Source organism: Serinus canaria, chromosome 3 (assembly GCF_022539315.1).
Source record: "Serinus canaria isolate serCan28SL12 chromosome 3, serCan2020, whole genome shotgun sequence".
NCBI lineage: Eukaryota > Metazoa > Chordata > Aves > Passeriformes > Fringillidae > Serinus > Serinus canaria.
The window spans coordinates 5,202,619-5,221,170 of record NC_066316.1 but is presented as its reverse complement, the minus strand read 5'-3'; the positions used below and the strand labels follow the sequence as shown (position 1 = coordinate 5,221,170).

Genomic DNA, 18,552 nt, shown 5'->3' with positions numbered 1-18,552 from the left:
CACAGCTGTTCTACTTTTTAATGTAGGAAACATTAATCAAAGCTTTAAGTTATAAGCTTTCCTAGCGTTGTTTAGTATTCCAGTTCAGCAGAGATCAATAGATCCATCCCATGTTCCCTGACGCCTCTCCAGGACGAAGAGGTGCGATTATGTAAATGGCCCTGGCTTCCTCCCCCCTCCTGCCAGCGCTTATCTCCAAAGCCTTCTGCCTGCTGCTCCTGGCCACCACTGCCCGGCCAGCACAGCCTCTTATCTCCTCACAAAGCTCCAAGCACGCCAGGATTGGAGCCAGCAACGCCAGACAATGCTGCACGGCTGGTTTTATTCCTAAGTGATTTATGTGAGCAAATTTAATTTCTTCCTTCAGTGTTTCAGTTTAGATGGAAGATATCTGCTAACAAGTCAGGCTAAAGAGAAATAGAGCAGATGTCCTGCAACGTTTATACAGGTTGGAAATAATCTATTCAGCAATCCAAAAGAGAAGCAGGGAATGATGAGAAAGTGCCAGAGTCACCCTAAGAGTGTCAACGACAGATTAAGGAATCTTTGTAAGAGTCCAGCACACAGTGACCAGATACTTTCTGGATGCTGGAAACAAACACATTTTGAAGGCAATAGAAATGTACATTTCAGAGCCAAAGCTCCCTTTCAGGAGAGGTTCACTTAAACTTAATCAAACCAGCCGGACAGCAACTGTGACTGCACACCAACCTAACCCTCCCCACAAGGCACATGAGGAGTAAATTCCCGGAGTTCGGCACAATGCTGTCACCTCTCAGCAGGCAGATGACTGATGAGCACTGATGTGCGTGCACACACACACACACAGACACCACAAACTCCCCACACACACCCACAGCCCCATCACAAACCCTGCAGAGGCTCCAGGCCAGGTGCTGCAGGGCAGCCTGCAGCGCACTTGCCTGCATTGAAGGGACGCGCTTGCATCCTGCACACCGCTGCGATTCCCTAACAGCACCCTGGTCCTGCGTTTCTTGTGCATTAATCCCTGACCCTGGTAGCTCAGCAGCATAATCCCCATTTAGCATTAACAGCAGCTTCCCCTGCAAGGAACTTATTTCTGATAAGTGAGCCCCGATTCAGGCCTCACTTTTGAACAACATATTCCCAGCTCAGCAAGAACCCGGAGTTCTGAATGAGCCCGAGCCCATCACTGCGAGAAAGTTCATTAACCTTGCTGGAGTTGGAGGTTAACAGGATAGCTGAAGAAAGGAGCAGTGTGAATAGCTCTGATGCAAAACAAATTAAAATGAATGTCATCATTCCTTTTGATATTCATTAGTTGATTCAGAGGAAGAATAGTCGTCTTTAAATTTGCAAGCATTTATCTACAAAAAACAGGTGTACATCTGCTGCTCAAGTGCTTCTTTGGGGCTACAGAGAAGAATAATGTACAGAACTCACCAGTTCCACCGAGGGAGTAGCTGGGAGAGGGAGAGAAGACCTGAGCGGCGAAATCCTCAAACGTCATCACTTCCTTATGGTTCTGGATGATGGCTTCGAGGTACAGAGCTCTCTCCTCGTAGCTGTGATGCCCCGTTAAGGAAAGGTGTGTGCAGAACTCAGGGCTGTCCCACGGCATCCCCAAGCACCAGCCCCCAACCCCACATCCACACTGACCCGGCTGGAATGGGCAGGGAACTGGACCAGAACTGCCCAACGCTTCTGAATGGGAGCAACAAGGAGGGGATACATTCAGGGCTGGAAATTCAGGATATCACCTCTTGAGCTTCCTGACTCAGAAGCTGGGAGCTGCTGAGTACAGGAGCAAAACCCCAGATCAAAACCCACCATCACAGACAGGCTGTGGCACTATGGGAAGCTCCGGGCACTCAATATTCCTCTTCCAATGACCAGGAAAGTAACTAGATTGGAGAAAAAAAGCTACAGGACAGAGGAATACACCCCCCTCCCCTCACATTCATTTGATCACCAGACTTCTTAGAAGAAATTAAGCACAATAAACCAATTCCAAAAGCATGACGGTTGTATTTAGGGCAGGTGCTAGAAGGTGCAATCTTATGTATCCCAAATAAATGATGCACAGTGGACAAACCCAGCCCACAACTTGCATGCATTATGGCCTGAATAATGCTGACAACAAAGCGAGCTAACATCGAGACTATTGCCTTTTAATTAAAACTCGGCAACCTGGAACACACAGCATTCAAATGTGTAATCAAAAACCAGTCACCAATAAAACTTACAAGCGTAACAAGCTGAAGCAACTTTCCAGCTGTCTTAATAGGACCCCTGCTTGCTGCAGCCTTTCACAGCGGAGAAAGCAAATCTTCCCCTTTTGTGTGCAGCTTCTGTCTGCTCAGAAGGTGAATCATACACTTCCAATAACAGGATAACGCCTGGGACAAACCTACAATGGGCTGGAGAGCCTCATGTATGACTTTATGAATTAGGGCTCGCAGGAGCCAGGATGACATCTCATTCTCCGTTTCCTCAGTGAAAACAAAAGTTTTCAGAGCCTCATTGTGTTTCTGTTATGGGGAAATGCACTCGAGCTCTGCAAGGCTGTTCGGTGGGAGCAAAGGCCAAGCTGAATTTAGAAATTAGGAGCAGGAGAATAACACCAGTGACAACAGAATGCAGGTGAGGGTATTTAGAATTGAAAAGCATTACTAATTAATATTGAAGTGCCATTTGTGACTTGCAGTACATTAACAAAACCACTCTGAAACACTACTAAAAAAAAAAATCAGAGAAAAGCAGTGCTTAAAGCCAGGAGACAGTGGTCTAGTGTCGACCTCGAAGGGAATAAGCAAAGCACTTTCTCATAGCACCGAGAGTTCCTGCAGGCGTGGTGGCAACAAAGGGAAGAGAAAGAAAGGAAGAATTTTGCATTTAACGCTCGCAGAGGACGATTGATATGTGATAAATCTTCTTATAAACTTCCCGTGGAAGCCTAAAGAAAGAAAATCAATAGCCAGCATTTCAGCGTTTGCACCTGCTGACAGCGTTATTTGCTCAGTTTTCCTGCCTTGCCCGAAGCCGGGGAGAACGCATTCCTGACAGCGCCAGCCCGCAGCGTGCGGGGCTGCCTCCCCTTTATGGGCTGAACTCCTGATGACTCTTGTTAATGAATAGGCTGCCAAACTTCCTCGGAGAGGAGGCACACGCCTGGGCCCAATTCTAAAGGGACTGATGGATGCCATTCACTCCTCATTATGGAGATGCTGATTCCTCGGCGCTGGGCTGTTGCCAGGGCCGTGCGGAGCGCGCTGCCGGGCGGGCGAGCGCCGGCCGGGGGTGGCGGGGGCTGCGCGCCCGTCTGGCAGCAGCCTCTGTGACATGGAGCTGGCACGTGCTGCCGCAACGGGAGCGGACCCGGCCGTGACAAATTGCTGAAAGGGCTCAGCGACACCGGGGGCTAGCGACCACCTGAGCCTGCGGGCCGGCCGGCAGCGCTCGATTCATCGCTCGGCCCCAGCCGGGGCTGCTTCCAGCCAGGCTGGGGGGGACGGGAAAAGGCTCTGCCTGATAATGTCCCGCTGGGTCCCGAACGGCTCGGCGCATCTCACACGGCAGCCGGGCTGCCTGCTTCAGATAAATGCTGCACGGCAACACTGCCCAGGTTTGCTCTGCGCCTGGTAAAATCCTATTGATGAGCTGGAGGATGTTGCTCACCACACAAAAGACTGGGAAAAACCGCCGGGACAAACAGCTGAGCAGCTACGGGAGAGACAGCTGAGGAAGAACACTCCAAGATGGGGAGAGCCCTGCAGATCCACCAGCGCTTTGGAGGCACGCAAGGAAGACCCCAGCTCAGCACCTCTCCTGCAGGCTAAAAAGCCAGAAGCAGTGGGTGCACACACCCCCAGTGCAGCGAGGCCTCTCCTGCACATCCCAGCTTCACCCACCAGCCACCTTGGCTTGGCAGTTCCCGTGCCCTCCTGGGCTCCCTGGAGCAGCGGGAGCACAGCAGCTCCTGCCATACGGGCAGCGAGCGGGATGCCCGTGCTTGTTTGTACTCACGGCTTAATCAAAAGGGAGTTAAGTGACGGCAGCAAAGTGAAATTAAACTCCCTGCTATCTCTGTCTCAGTATACACATTTGGGAGAACAGTTGGGATTCATTAAAAAAAGAAAGAGTCAGCTGAAATTTTACTGAAGTTTAGGAATTTGAATGTGGAGGCATCATGAACAAGCTGTAAAAAAACCCTCTGAAAAATACCTCCATCCTGTAAAAAAAGCATCACAAGGTTTCCTATTTATTGCCCTGTAGGAATGACTATCCCAAAAATCTCTGGAGCAATACTTCTGTCAGGGTTGCCCCACGGAAACGTGCTGTGCCTTCAGCCTAAGAGCCAACCACAAAATATCACTGAGTTACAAACATTAGAATCTCACTCTGAACCTCTTTAACCTGACCTTTGTGTCACAGCTCTACTGCAAACTCTGTCACCAAGGTGCCCCCAACACCAAGCAGAATTTAGATCACGTGCCACACAAACTACTGGTTTTAAAATGCAACCATGGATCAGCAACCCCTCAGCTCTGAGCAGAGCTGGGAGGGAGCCCCAAGTGCCTGGCTGGCTTTCCTAGAGCAGCCTCAGGGCTGGAGTGCTGCAGGGAACACACAAATCCACTGCTGCAGCAGGCCTGGATGCAGAGGATGGGGCTGTGAGCTTGAACCCTACCCTGGTGGAAAGCTGGACAGCTGGCTGCCCTGATTAACTAAGTCCCCCATTATCTGGGGGCTTGGGGCGTCCCCTGAGATCTGCAGATAAATGGAGTTATACCAGACCCTCAAAGAAGCTGATCAAAAGCTCCTCTTTTAATATGTACGGCAATTTGACCCACCCCTCCACGGCTTCATTATTTTACATTTTGCTTCTGCCAAGGCAAAACTCCAGAGCAAAATGTTTTAGACAGACACAAACAGGGTTGGCTTTTTTCATTTCATATGAAATAATGACAAGGTGTGAATTATTGATATATATTGACATACAAAACTGTGGGAGAGCAGGAATTTAGGTCCTATTTGAATACAGCAATCAAATCTCATTATTTGAATATTATGAGCTTTTAGTAGTATTTTATCAGCATACCAATTTTAACATTTCAACAACACACTGAAGGCTGTATGAAAAAAAAACCCAACATATTAAAATCAGCTATTTGCAAAAAAACCCATCTTACTGTAGCAGCAGGATGACCTGCAAAGTGAAACACACAGGACATCCTTCCAGATGGAGGATGCAAAAGAAGACAAAAGGCAGAAGCTTTTGAAAATTCACTGGAGAGGCAGATACCAGCCAGCACTCGGCTCTTACCCACCAGCATCACTTCCACGTTTAACCTCTACAACACAAAGCCAGTTTCAGACACGCAGTTTAAAACATAATGACCTTGAAAACCCTTCAAAGTCCTCATAATCTGGGTTCTGCAGGTGGCCTGAGCCATCCCAGGGCCAGGATCTTCCCACTGTTTCCCTTCCTGCACATAAACACAACACTAAACCATATCAAACTGCCATGTTGAAAAACAAGGAAATATAAAGATGTTACTCAAGCAGATCCTGAAAATACAGAACTTTTGCTTATTAACCTTAACTGCATGCTGACCTCGAGCAAAGCTCTCAGGGCCCCACTCCTGCTGACGGCAATGGCCAGCCCATCCTGCCCCACGCTACTGTTTGAAAATAAAAACATTTTGGCAACATTTATTTACTATCACCAATAGGTGGAAAGAACAGTGCACTCTGCTGACACAGCGGGCAAATAAAAGACAGGAGTGTTTGTGGGTTTGAGGCCAGGCTGGGGAGAAATGCCTGGCTGCTCTCCATGGCCCACAGGTCGTGCCAACACCACAGGGCACCAGTGCCATGACTGGCACCCAGGACACCGCCAGGGTCTAAGGGAGCGCTTGCTGCAATGCCTGTTCCTGTGGCTCCAGAGGGACCCTAATGCGGCCTGCTGGCATGGACCTGCTGCAACTCCCATCTGCAATGTGCAGCCCACCCAGAGAAGGGCTTTTGGGGCATCAAGCCAGTGGAGAAGCTCAAAGTACAGAGGGAGACAGCTCTTTCCAGCCCATTGGACATCAAGGCTAGCTATACGTCCACAATGCCAATTCTTTCTTTATCCAATTAGAGAAACCTGCAGAAAATCTTTGAATTTACTGTTCACTGCAAGAAACATCTATTTCAGTTTCCTCCTGATTGTATCATAGGGCCCAAAGATGGTTCACAAAAAGGGTTTGCTCCTGATACTACGGCAGCGGTTTGGAAACAAACAAGAACATAAATGTTTGGGACTTACCAAAGCAGACTAAAGTCAGGACCATAAAACTGAGGTTAGCAGAGATGTGTTGGCTGATGACCTTTCTGCATCTAATTGTCCTCCCCAGCTCTGAAGAGGATGGAGTTACTGTGCTTTTAAAATGTGGTATTAGGCAGTCTTGGTGTGAAACTCAATCTGCTTGATTGGGCTCACCATCATTTACGGTCTAGTGACCACCACCACCGCACGAATTTCACCGAGAACTTTTGGGGGAATTTTAGTAACATATATCCTTCACTAAACAGGTGCAGTTAAACTGTACCTGTCAGCCACCGCAGACTTACGTGCTTTTTATAAACCAAAGCATCTGAGATGGAAACTTTCCAATGACGCCTGCCTTAAATCGGTCCGTGTAACACACAAGACATGCGGGAGCAGAGGCTGTGCGACCAAGGGGGTCTGTGGGCCCCCTCTCCCCAAGGCCAGCCCCCATCACGGCCATCTGTCCACACTGCAGCCGGGGGAGCCAGGGCTCCCTTGGCGGAGCAGGGCCGGCCTGTGCCAGGGCTGCTGTTCCTCCTCCTTATCCAAAACGGGCAGATGATTCTCTGCTGCCAAAACCAAGAGCTCATCCTCTCTGCAGCATAATTTTCTGCTGCTGTGCAACCAATCACACTGACAGGCAGCCCTCTGTGCTGGGGGGAATGGCTGGAGCCCAGAACACCCCAGTGTGGAAGAGACATGACTCTCCCCGAGACCGACAGGTACACAGAAGTCTGCAAATGGATTCTTCGTTGGTGGAGTGTTTGTTTTCCCAGCGCCTCGGCACGGTGCCTGTAGCTCTGCCACCTCCCTCCCAACACAGGACCTGGGTCCCTCACCAAAATCACCAAAGAACCTTGGTGCTGACTGATGGAGGTGGGCCTCAGGTCCCAGGGAACCTGCGAGTGCTCCAAGTCACAGGGCACGCTGCCACAGCATTTCTCAGCGCGCACGGCGTGAAACGGCAGCTCCCACGCAGACGGTCGCCAGTAATTGCTTTAAAGGGGAAAGTGCAGCAAAACAACAATAGGAACACGTTTCACATGGTTTCAAAGCATCTCTGTGGAAATCAAGCAGTGTAGCAGCAAAGCCATACTGAAGGTGCCCTGAGGCTAAAAGCTCCAGCTCACTCTTGTCTGTGGGGAGCTCCATGCCAGCGCCTGGCTCCTGATGCTGCTGGGCAGCGCGGGGCCCAAGGTGTGCTGTGAGCACCTGTCTGGCAAAGGACTTTCCTACCGCTCTGGGATAGCAAGAATATGTGGCACATTAGTCATGCCAAGTGCTTCAGGGGAGGATCTTGCATTTATTATGAATAAGGCAGAAAAGAAGCTTTCATCTTAATTTCCAAGCACTCCTGCAGGCGGGAAGCCCTCGGGAGCAGACACACGTACCATTACAGACCCACAGCTCTGCAGCAGGAGCAAAGGGACACCAGGTCACCCCCTGTTCCCACACCACTCTGTACTGTGACAGCACCAGAGCTCATATCTACCAAAAGCGTTGTAATTCTACCAGAGTCCCTGCAATGCTCTCTCCCAGCTAGCTGTGCTTGTACCTGCTCTGTTGAAAAAAGAGCTGGGTCTGTGCCTCATTCCCTTTATTTAGTTTGTTCCCATTAAGCATGTTCCTCATGTGCTACAGAGGTGATGAACCACACACAGTTGTGCCTAAAACATGGCACTCTGCATGGTGCAACCAGCCCTCTGCCCATCCAAGGTTCAGCTGGCCACTGCATTCCATGCTTACCACTGTAGTAACATGGCTTGGATGAAAATGTTTGACATAATGGCCTGTTACCAGTTCAGAGCCGCAGGAGCCCTGACTGGTAACTCATTCCGCAGGGCACACTGAGATCTAACCGCCAAGAGGCTGCTTATGAAAGAGTTCTGTTTTGTGACACCAGGGCACAAGGTTTTCACCAGCAAATTAGTGGGGCATGATTCCCCCCAAATATACTTTCTCTGGAAGTAGCCATACAGTTCCCTACTCAGTCCTGAGAGACAAAGGGACAGGAGTTGCCCAATTGAAAGCCACCTTCCCAGTGCCCCAGAGCAGTGATGCTGAGCTCCTCTCCCCTGAGGGCCTCAGGGACAGCAAGAACCCATGCTGGGACCACAGCAAGCAACTTGGCGGGGATCCGCACTGTGAAATTCCCAGTGGAGCTCACAGGGATCCAGCCAAACTCCAGATCCCAAGGTGGTGCAGCCAGGACAGCTGGGCAATGAGATTCTCCCACCATAAATGAAGAGGAGCCGCTGGCAGGGGGATGCTGGGCCAGCTGCACCTTCCTATCCTGAACCCACACATGCAGGAAAGGCAAGGACTTGCCCACAAGGTTTGTGAGTTTATTTTATTAATTATATCTGTTGATGAAAAAATGCTGTTGGTATTCACTTATACCTTTAAATTTTATAATTTAAAAAAAAAGCCCAGAAAAGCGAAAGATAGAGGGTTATAAAGGTTTTTGAACTGGTGCTGTTATGCTTTGGTCATTGCACATACACAAACACACAGACTTGCAGTGTCTCCAGTTTCACAGCCATGTATACTTAACATTCCTACACTTGTTGCCACTCCTCTCCCCAAACACAAGGATATTCCAAAGCCAGAAATGTCACCAAAAGAGTTCACATGCCTCACAAGATCTGTTCTACAGTGTACCTGGAGACAAGGAACAGGTCAAGCTCTATCACAGCAGTACCCAGGTGAAGGTACAGTTGGGAATCTCCTGGGATAATGCCATACTCCAAACCATTCAGAACCTGAAGGTGCCAGCCTCTGCAATTGCCAGCTTTGAACCTAAAGTGTGAGAGACAGGGGAAGGAGAGATAATGCCAGATTCTTTCTACATGAGAATATGCCACAGAATTGTTTACATACAGTCTAAAACCAAATTGTTTGCACTGCCATTCATGGGGTGTGATTCCCACCCCGTGGAACAACTGCAGTGACACTAAGGCGGCTTTGTGTGCTCAGGAGACCAGGCTCACTGAGCTGCTGCTGAGCAGCACACAGATACAGGGATTCCTGGAATTATATAGAATATAAAGGCACATGCCAAATGAATTTGTTGCTAAAAGAAGCTCAATTTATTTAGTTTTAACTGAATCACAGGCAGTGGAAAGACATCTCAGAAAGGGGCACTTCTGTGCCTTGGATCTAACTGATGGACTGTCAAACTCACTCATTAAGGAACAAGTCTTTTCAATTTATAAATATATTTTATCACCTACTAAATGTTACCAAACCCTGTCAGTTTGATAAGAGTCTGATGATCTGGCAGCTACAAGCAGAACAAAATACAATTACACAAAGTAATTTTGCCCCTTCTAGTTTATTACAGATCTTTTCATTATTTCTAGGTCTAACACTAAATGGCTCAGTTTCAGGTCTATTATGGGTCTATATATTACATTTATTACAATCAGGGACAAGTAACTGGGGCTTATTATCACATCCATTATGAGTGACACCATTTGCAAGATACTTAACGTGAAACAGACTTGTTGCTGTGATGAGACAAGCTGGGAAATTGCTCGATATTAGAGGGTAGGAAGGAACAAATCAGAGAAAGCCAAGCAAGAAACCAGCAGGGATTTCCCAGCTTCAAATTAAAACCAGTATAAGGAGGATGGAGGTTTAAAATTGTCACCTGACACATTTGTGGATATTCCAAAGTAGGGACTGAGCATGGGCAGGCAGGGGGCTGTGGGTGGCATAGACAAACACCTCCCAAGGCTGACCAAGGGCTCAGCAAGGGCTCCATTTTTAGTGTCCCTTTCCATGCTGTACCTGTGCCCCCCAGCAGGTTCCTCTGGCCACGCTGGCCAGTGGCTGGCATGGCACAGCAACACCTGGCGCTGCCTCCAGCCGGGCCCTGCAGCAGCTGAGGCCAGAGCACCCTGCCAGGTGGCTGCACTTCAATGACACTGACTGTCATTGTAGGGTTAACAAGGAGCACGGGGAAATCTTTTATTCATATAACACAGAATGCCTTCTGTTGATCTTTGAATAATGTTGCTTAAAATCCATTAAATGAACATGCCCTTCCAACAGACAGCCCACAACAGGTAGAGCAGCACGCACTCGCTGCCGGCTGCCTCGGCCAAACGGCATCCCCGAAAGCAGATGATTAGGTCAGCATTTAAAATAACAATTTTTCCCCTGAAAGTAACCTCCCAGAAGGGAAACTGGATTCCACTTCCACAGCACAGCTCAGCCAGTGTGTATGGTGTGATGGCTCCCCATTTTCCCAGAGGAGTAAATTAAAATTCTGGTGCATATTTATAAAATCTGCTTTTTTTAAACTTATGAGGTAGGATGTGTGATTGGAGTGGGAGCAAAACTGAAAATAAAAGTGATTCCTTCACAAAAAGGCAAGTCAATGCAATGATTTCACTGCTGTTAACTTCCTCTAAATGTTCTACTGGTTCTGAAAAAATTTCCCTGTAAGTTTCAAGTAACTCAGGGTGGCCATGAAGTCTTATCATTACAATTAATTACAGGATAAGTTCCTGAGTGAGTGGTGCAATACACTATTAAACAACCAAGTTCTAAATCCAAGCACAAGAGAAATGATGGTGGAAGTGGAGAGAGGGCAGTGAGGAGGGCTGCTTGGCTGGCTGCACATCTCAGCTGACAGCCTGCTTTAGCACCCAGGACTGGCTGGGTTCAAACAAGCTCTGAAAAGGAGTGAGAATGAGATCAGAAACCAGACTATGGTATACAGGAACATATTATATACAGGTATTAACACACAGGGGAAGGGGAATAGAAGTGCTGAACCCCAGAACAGTGCAAAAGAAAAACTCCTGACTATTGGAATAAATATGGCAGAAACAAGAAGCGACAAAACACGAGGTAGTCTCACAGAAAAGCTGAGGTGCTGCTGGAGCCCTTCAGCTGAAGGCATTCTGTATTCAGGTAAAAAGCCACTGAAGAGCAGTGCAGGTGCAGAGCAGGCTGGAGCTGGGCCCAGGAAGCTGCACATCAGCAAGTGGGAGGTGCAATGACCTGTGCCCATGTGAGACCCCCAGGTGCTCACAAGGTTGGGGATCACACAGACCAGGAAGAGCATCGGTGAGCAACTGTGCTGTGCAAGCACTGGGGCTATGCACTCCTGCATCTCCGAGGTGTCTGGGTTATGGAGCACCCACTTCCACCCCAATGAGATTACGGCCGACTCGCAGAGCGGCAGCACTTTGTTAAAATGGACAATTAATCTGATTTAAGATGGCAAATGAGCGAGCCAGTGCTGCCGCACAGACAGCTGTGATGGGAGGGGGGGAATCCTGCAGGAAAGTCACCGGTCCCTGCAAGCCAGCGCAGGCAGGAGAGGTGGATGGCAACTGGTGACATGTGAGCTGCTCCAGTCATTTTTTCCAAGGCTACCAAAAACCTGCCCCGGAGCCCCCGGCGACAGCCACTCTGCTCCGCACAGCCCCTTCCATCTGCTTCCTGCCAGGCCCTTGTGACACGTCTCATTCTGCAGCCAGCACAGAGACGCTCCTTTGTGAGGGCACCACAAATCACTGCACAGGCCGACCCTTCCCCGGCACGTGCCTCCAAGCACCGTCTGCAGCTCCACACAGCACAGAAAGGAGCCTGAGGCAGCGTGTGTGCCCAGCAGCTCCGTCCCGCTGCCCAGGTGGCACAGCCTCCCCACAGACCCAGCCCGAGCACAAACCTGGGGAGCTTCCGCTGCAGCTCATCGCTTCCTCAGTGCTCTCGCTGCTGCTTCCAGCCAGTGCCCTTTAAGCTAAACTTCTGAAGTTCTTTGACATCCTTAACTGCTGAGTCATGTCGGGTATAAAAGGAGATTGTGAGGATCTCAGAGAGAAGGCACGGAGCACAGGATGAATTTTTAATGAAGCATCAAAGTTGGTGGAAGGAGGAGAAGGGGGGATATGCAGCGACAGCGACCCAGGGAAGAAGCTACACAGCAGGAACACTGTATGCTGCTGTCAGGTTTTCCTGTATTCAAGTTTTATTCCAGGTTTTGTTTAACTTACTGTCTCAAATTTCATCCAGTTTGAAAAGAAAGGCTTTTATCATTCAAATACTAACTAATCCGTCTTCTGCAGGACACAACCAGCGCTCCACTCGCTCCTGCCCACAGCCCACACTGTCTCTTCCCATACTTACATTCTGAGGAACTCAGGGAATCATTTCTTCCCAGTCAATTACAAAAGGAGAATTGGTGTCTTTTGGCATTAGAAAGGCTGCTCATTCTCCACACACCTTTGTCACTATGACTGTCCTCACCCACGTCAGGCCCCTGCTACATCAGCTCAAGCTGGGCCTGTGAGCAGCCTGCAGAATTTCATCCATTAGCTGGAAAATGCCCACTGCAACCCAAGATGAGGCCATCCAAATAATTTCACTTGCCAAATAACTTGGAAATACATGACAGCCTTGTCTTTGGGTGTGATTTCAGAGCCTACAGTGAGCGCCTCTTGCACTGCCAAGCTTTCCAGTTTGGACTTGCGGCGTGTGACTTGGTGTAACAGCAGGAACATTGGCACACAGAAGTGGGATATTGGATATTAAATATTTGGCTTTTTTGGCAACACCTCTCCTCAGTGCCTGCCCTGGTGTTTATCTGTGCAGGCACACTGCTATCTGATCCCCTGGACAATGCCAGCAGTCTCACTGCAGATGCTGCTACCTTGCGGAGGTTGGGCTCTGGGGCGTTAGAATCTGCCTCTCTGAGGCAGACACTGCTCTGCAGCCCGAAACAATGCCCAGCACTTCGCCATGAAAAGAGAGAAAGTGAACATTAGCACATCAAAGGCCCCTTTCTGAAAGAGGAAAAATTGCACTATGCACACTTTAATCTTTCTGACAATCTATGCATAGCCTGAGCTGAATTCTATTTTTCACACAAATGGGAATGCTCCATACGAGCACTTCTGTACTAACAGCAACAAGAACAGAGAAACATGAGCTACCACAGACTTTGAACTTTTAAAATATGGATTAACATGCAATAATATTTAACAGCTGATAGAACAACATCCCTCTTATCTCTCTTAATAAACCCAAATAACATCAAACATTTTACAGGCAACCTACAGAAAGGCTGCTAAAATATTTTAATCTAAAAATAAAAATAAGTTATTATTAAACAAAATACAGGTAATATTAAAATCTTAATGTAAATGGCTATTGTATCAAATCAGTTACCTGACAGAGAACAGCCTTAAGTGTAATTCCCTTAATTAGCACTTCCATTTAGCTAACTAAAGGTGGAATGCAACCCCGCTTACAAGATTTAAAAGAAAATATTGCTAAAATACATATGCAGCATCTAAACTCATTCTGTTGCATTAAAGTAGAGATTTGTGCCTGTAGGTGTCCTTGGAGTAGGACTCACATCCATCAGCCCCGAGAAGTAAACACTGGGGACATCTCTGCACATCCAGAAAACCAGAGCACAGGCAACAGCACGATCCCACCAGGGAGGGGCAAGAGGTCCCTGCTCTCATTCCTTCACCTGAATGCCCTGTTTGCTGCTCAAACCTCACCAAGATTGTCTTGGTGTGTTAAACAGAGTCCAAAGGCTTGTGGAGAGCAGGAGAGGGACTGCCCAGGAAGAACATCCCAGTTTTTTTCATGTAAACACAAGTGCACCCCTTAAATTTTAGCTGTAATGGAGTGGTATGATTTACAAACACACCTTAGTAAATGCACATGCTGAATAGATTTGTTTCTGACTAATTCTCAGCCAGAGGAACAACATGTTGGAATAACTTCAACAAGACCCCAGCCTTGGACTTGCAGAACATCAGCAATGGAGCAGAGGCAGCATCATGACTGAGCCCCTCACACCTGATACTGCACACAAGCCAGCACATTCCCAGATAAAACACCTGCACTTCCCAAAACACTTGAGAAAGAAAGCCATTTTTCTTGCAGATCTGCCAGTAACTTAAAACACTTCAGTCCTAAAAAGGAGCAGGGGAGCACACGTGGATTTGCCAAGCGGACTGTTTGAAATGTGGGATCAGTGGTGAGACAACGAGCTGGCACACAGAAATATTGGAAAAGTAATTAAAAGTAGCTGTTCTGGAAATCTCTCCACAGAGAAGCCTGCCTGTGCCTTAGACACCCACCGTGCCACAGACCAGCACACTGAAATACCACAGAACCACAGGCTCTGTGCACTTGTTTCACAAAAATTATCTGCAATTTACAGGGTTTGCATTGCTAAACATGGCCCCAGGCCCAAGACCTTTATTTCCCTTCATATTTTGCTTCTTCAGGATACAGCCTTGCTCAAAGCACTGGCTAAAGCACATACTGGGGGAGGAAAGAATGGCTGGACCGGACAGATGGTTGGCCTTTGGATGCTGAAAGGGATTTTGAGGGAGTTGAGCAGTATGACTTAATTCTTGTCCTGAATATTGAAGGTAAACACAGATCAATCCAAATGAGGCAGAGCACAGCTACAGCCCTACACCACAGTCCTGTGTGCAAAAACCAGCAGCAGATCACAAATGCAGCAATGCACAAAAACACCAACATTTTCTTTAAACTCCTGCCACTGGAAATGCTGCCTCTCCTGTCTGCTCAGCGAACAGAAACTGAATGAATTTTTAAAAATGCAATGGTTTATTCTCTGCACACAGATCACTGACTCAGCATTTACTGCACAGTCAGTGATCTGTGTGCAGATGGTTGCACAGAGGTGAAGCAGAGAAACTCCCAGAAGCTTGGGTCCTGCTGATTTCTCCCAGTCCTGGCCCACAGCAGTCCCTCTGACAATTCCAGCAGCAGGGATGGATTCTGCTCCATCCTAAAAATCTCCTTCTAGGGAATGCTACATAAAACTAGCAAAGCTGTCTCGGGCATGATGCTCAAAATGTAACAAAAGGATGAAATATGAGGGCAGGCAAATGTGTGTCTGTAGGTATCATGTTTCTAATGCTCTTCCAGTAAGTACTACCATGAAAAATGAAACATTTGGTTTACTGATGTCTGTGTATTTTCTTCAGCAATACAACAGAAGATTCAAACCCGTTGGTTTGGGCAGTAAAGAACACTGGAGACCCTGTGAGGCATTTGTTTGCAAACTCCAGTTTCACAGATACTGTAATTGATGCACAAAGTGGGAACAGAAAGTAAAATCTCTCCACTTTGCTTTCCGAGATCCCGGGACTTTGTGTGTTGACTTTTGGGATTCCAAACTGCACGTTGCTGTGGCATTTGAAACAAACGGAAATGCTGGCATGCAAATCCTATTCAGCAACTTGAGAATACTGAGGGCTTTTACAAGGCAAAGAACACGTTAAAAGTTCATTAATTAACCAGTGCTTGGGAACAGATGGAATGGCTATCTGGGCTCTAATTACTGCAAGTTGGGACAGAGGTTCACAGACCTTAATGAGGTTCAATAAAATGAATGATTACACATCAATCACAATTAGAGAAACCTGTAAGATGAGCTGAATTATCATGGCAACAAGTCATAAAACATGGGAGCACAAAACCCAACAGGTTCTGCAAAGGCCTAGAAAGGAAAGGTTTCTGAATTCAAACACTTCTCCTGGACTGGAACAATCCCTCTCTCCTGCCAGTCTCGGGGAGTTAATGATGAGGGTTGTGCCCTCCCTCGATTACTCAGCCTGGCAAATGTGGGTGTAACTGCTGTTCCTACAACTTGAAACCTTCAGATAATATAGACTTGTGTTTAATAGTTTAAGGCAGAAAAATCTTCTATTTCTTACCACTGGGGCTGCCTGTGAGAAAAGGTGTTTTCAGAGCCTCACATTTCCCAGCTTTGAGGCTGGCAGTAAGAAGAGGAAGGTGGTGGGCTGGACACAGAAACTCAAAGTGCAAAGCCCTGTTCACTTATGATCCGGGGACTGTCAGAGCATCAGCCTCAGGGCTCGTTCTCCAAAGTGCTCTGGGTCTCTGTGATCCTGCCTGCACTGCCACACTGCCTGAAGGGTGCCAGTCTGGCAAGCACAGTCCTCACAAGCCCGCTTTTCAACACCAAGAAGCCAGTCAGGGTCATAGGGATGGCACAAGTTCAGGAAAGAGCTTTCAGAAACACAAAAAAGCAAAGGGCCTCAGAGCTTGAGCTCTCTCCCTAAGCTGCAATGGATTCACTATCATGGCACATTTTTGGTGTTGAGGCTTTGCAGGACTGAGACAGGACTGAGCTAACCCCAAGTTTGTTACACAGGTGACACTAAGATTTCAGAGAAATAACTGCTCCCCAAACAACCCTTCAGGGCTCCCAGCTGGAAGGTGTGCAGGGGAAGGCCTGTTTCACTTCAGGAAGCCACAAACCATAGGCTAGCAAGGTGTCAGATAATCCACACTGTCTCAGGGGTGAAAATCAGCCAGGTGGGTGACCCTAAAGAGGTGCCACAAATCCATCTGCTCAGCACAAGTTACAGATATAGTTCTCCAAAAAACTGGCCCAGGCCAATTCAGAGAAGTACTAAAACCCAGAAATTACCTGAGACTTGGTTTAACAGGAAGTACTGTTCATGCACCGGATTGTTACTAAACACTAGGTTTAAGAAATCATCAAAAGCCATCTGCTCCTATTTATACAGTAGAACATGACAGTTAAAAGCACTGGGAAATATACCCAGAATTATGATGCTGAGGAGAAAAACCCATAAATTGACTATGCCAGCCAGAAAACCTGCCACAAAAAGTAGCTTTCTCCTATTTCTCTCACTTGATATCACCATGATCATGTCCCCAGTGACAGGATACTTTCAAAGCTTTTCAAATGCAGGTGGAGGGGAAGCCTCCCCTCTCTAAAGGGCAATGTAGGATTATGGTGCTGCCCATCAAACTATCTTTTATACAGCAGGCACAAAAAATTCGGTGCCTGCCTCCTTTGGTATCAGCTGCACAGTGCCAGTCAGGCTGGAGGGGACTCAGATCTGTCTCATCTCCTCAAAGCATGGCCAGCACTCAACTCAGCCACTCATTTTGAATAACAGCGAAACAAAGTCATAATGAAAATACAAATCTAAGCTTAAAAATGTTTTTCCTATTTAGAAAGTTAAGGAATAACTTTTTACTAAGCAATATCAGCATGCATGGCTGATGAGAACCATGGACTGAAGTCAGAGTCTCTTCAAAAGAGAAGAAGAGAAGTTTGAAAAATAACATAAAACCTGTACTGGCGATCGCATGTTTGTGTTACCACCAGTCCCTGGAGTGTTGGGAAGTACCCATGGAAATGCCCACATGTGGATCTGCTCTCCTGCAGCCTTTGAGCCTTCCCACCGCTGTTTCTGGGACAAGGGAACAGCCCTGCTGGATGGAAATTGCCTTTCCAAGGCCAGCACCTGGGCTTTGGCCCTGGCAAGGACACAGTGCATCCCACCAGAACCACCGCAGGCCACCGTGGAGCGCCCCAGCAGCCCTCAAACCATTCCCTATGAAAGACCCTTCCTAAATCCCTGCCGGCAGGAGCCTTCACCTGCTGCAGCGCTGCCCACAGGGGACCCTGTAACAAGTGGCTCCTGGGGAGCCTGAGCAGCATCCTGGCCCCCTCGGAGCCTGGCCACAGGTCCCTTTGTTCCTTTGTTCCGCCGGAGGGAGCGCTTCCCGCAGCGCCGCAGCCGCTGCCCCGCACTCCTGCCTCCCGCACGCTTTTTGTCTCGGAGCACTCTGCGCCAGCCTTTTCACGACCTACATAATTCCACAAAAAGCAACGAGGATCTGCTTCAGTTTTCCCTGATTTTCGCAGTTTAATTTGATGATTACACTGCAAGAGCTGAGATGCAGCCTTTTAATCTAAATGACTCGGGGTAATTTAACTTGATTTTATTAAAACATCGGAACGATCGCCATACGTTCCGCACAAAGGAATAAGACTGGAAGGTTAAGAATCAGCATCAGGGATACCAGCAGCTCCCTCTAGTTGGAAAGTGCATTATTATTGTCCCTGAAGAGCCAGTAAATAGCAAAGATCCCCAAATACTACAAACTGCTTACACCAAGCGGCTTGGCAACTTGTGCTGGAATATGTAATCCTTGTAGATCCACTGGCTACAGTGCTTGGATTCCCTCCTCTTAAATGAAAATAACCTTTTATTATCTGTGGTGGTGACTTCAGATTAATTTTTTAATACGTTAACTACCAAAAAATTTAAAAACCCCAGCATTTGACAACGAATCCACTTTCTAACAAAAAAACCTGCCGCACGTTATAGTGGCAATTTGCAAACCGGCTTTCACTGAAATTTAAAATACGCGTTAGAGCGTGCATATGCTTTAAA

General features: G+C 47.7%; 1 protein-coding gene across 2 annotated transcripts in view; it reads right to left on the bottom strand.

The window, feature by feature from the left end:
• The window catches only part of RALGAPA2 (Ral GTPase activating protein catalytic subunit alpha 2), a 92,526-nt gene that overhangs the window by 8,096 nt on the left and 65,878 nt on the right, over positions 1 to 18,552 (bottom strand). For both annotated transcript variants that reach the window (XM_050972029.1, XM_050972030.1), the window contains one exon: positions 1,426 to 1,547. In XM_050972029.1, coding sequence (XP_050827986.1) covers positions 1,426 to 1,547 — 122 coding nt within the window. The remainder of the gene's footprint in view (positions 1 to 1,425; positions 1,548 to 18,552) is intronic.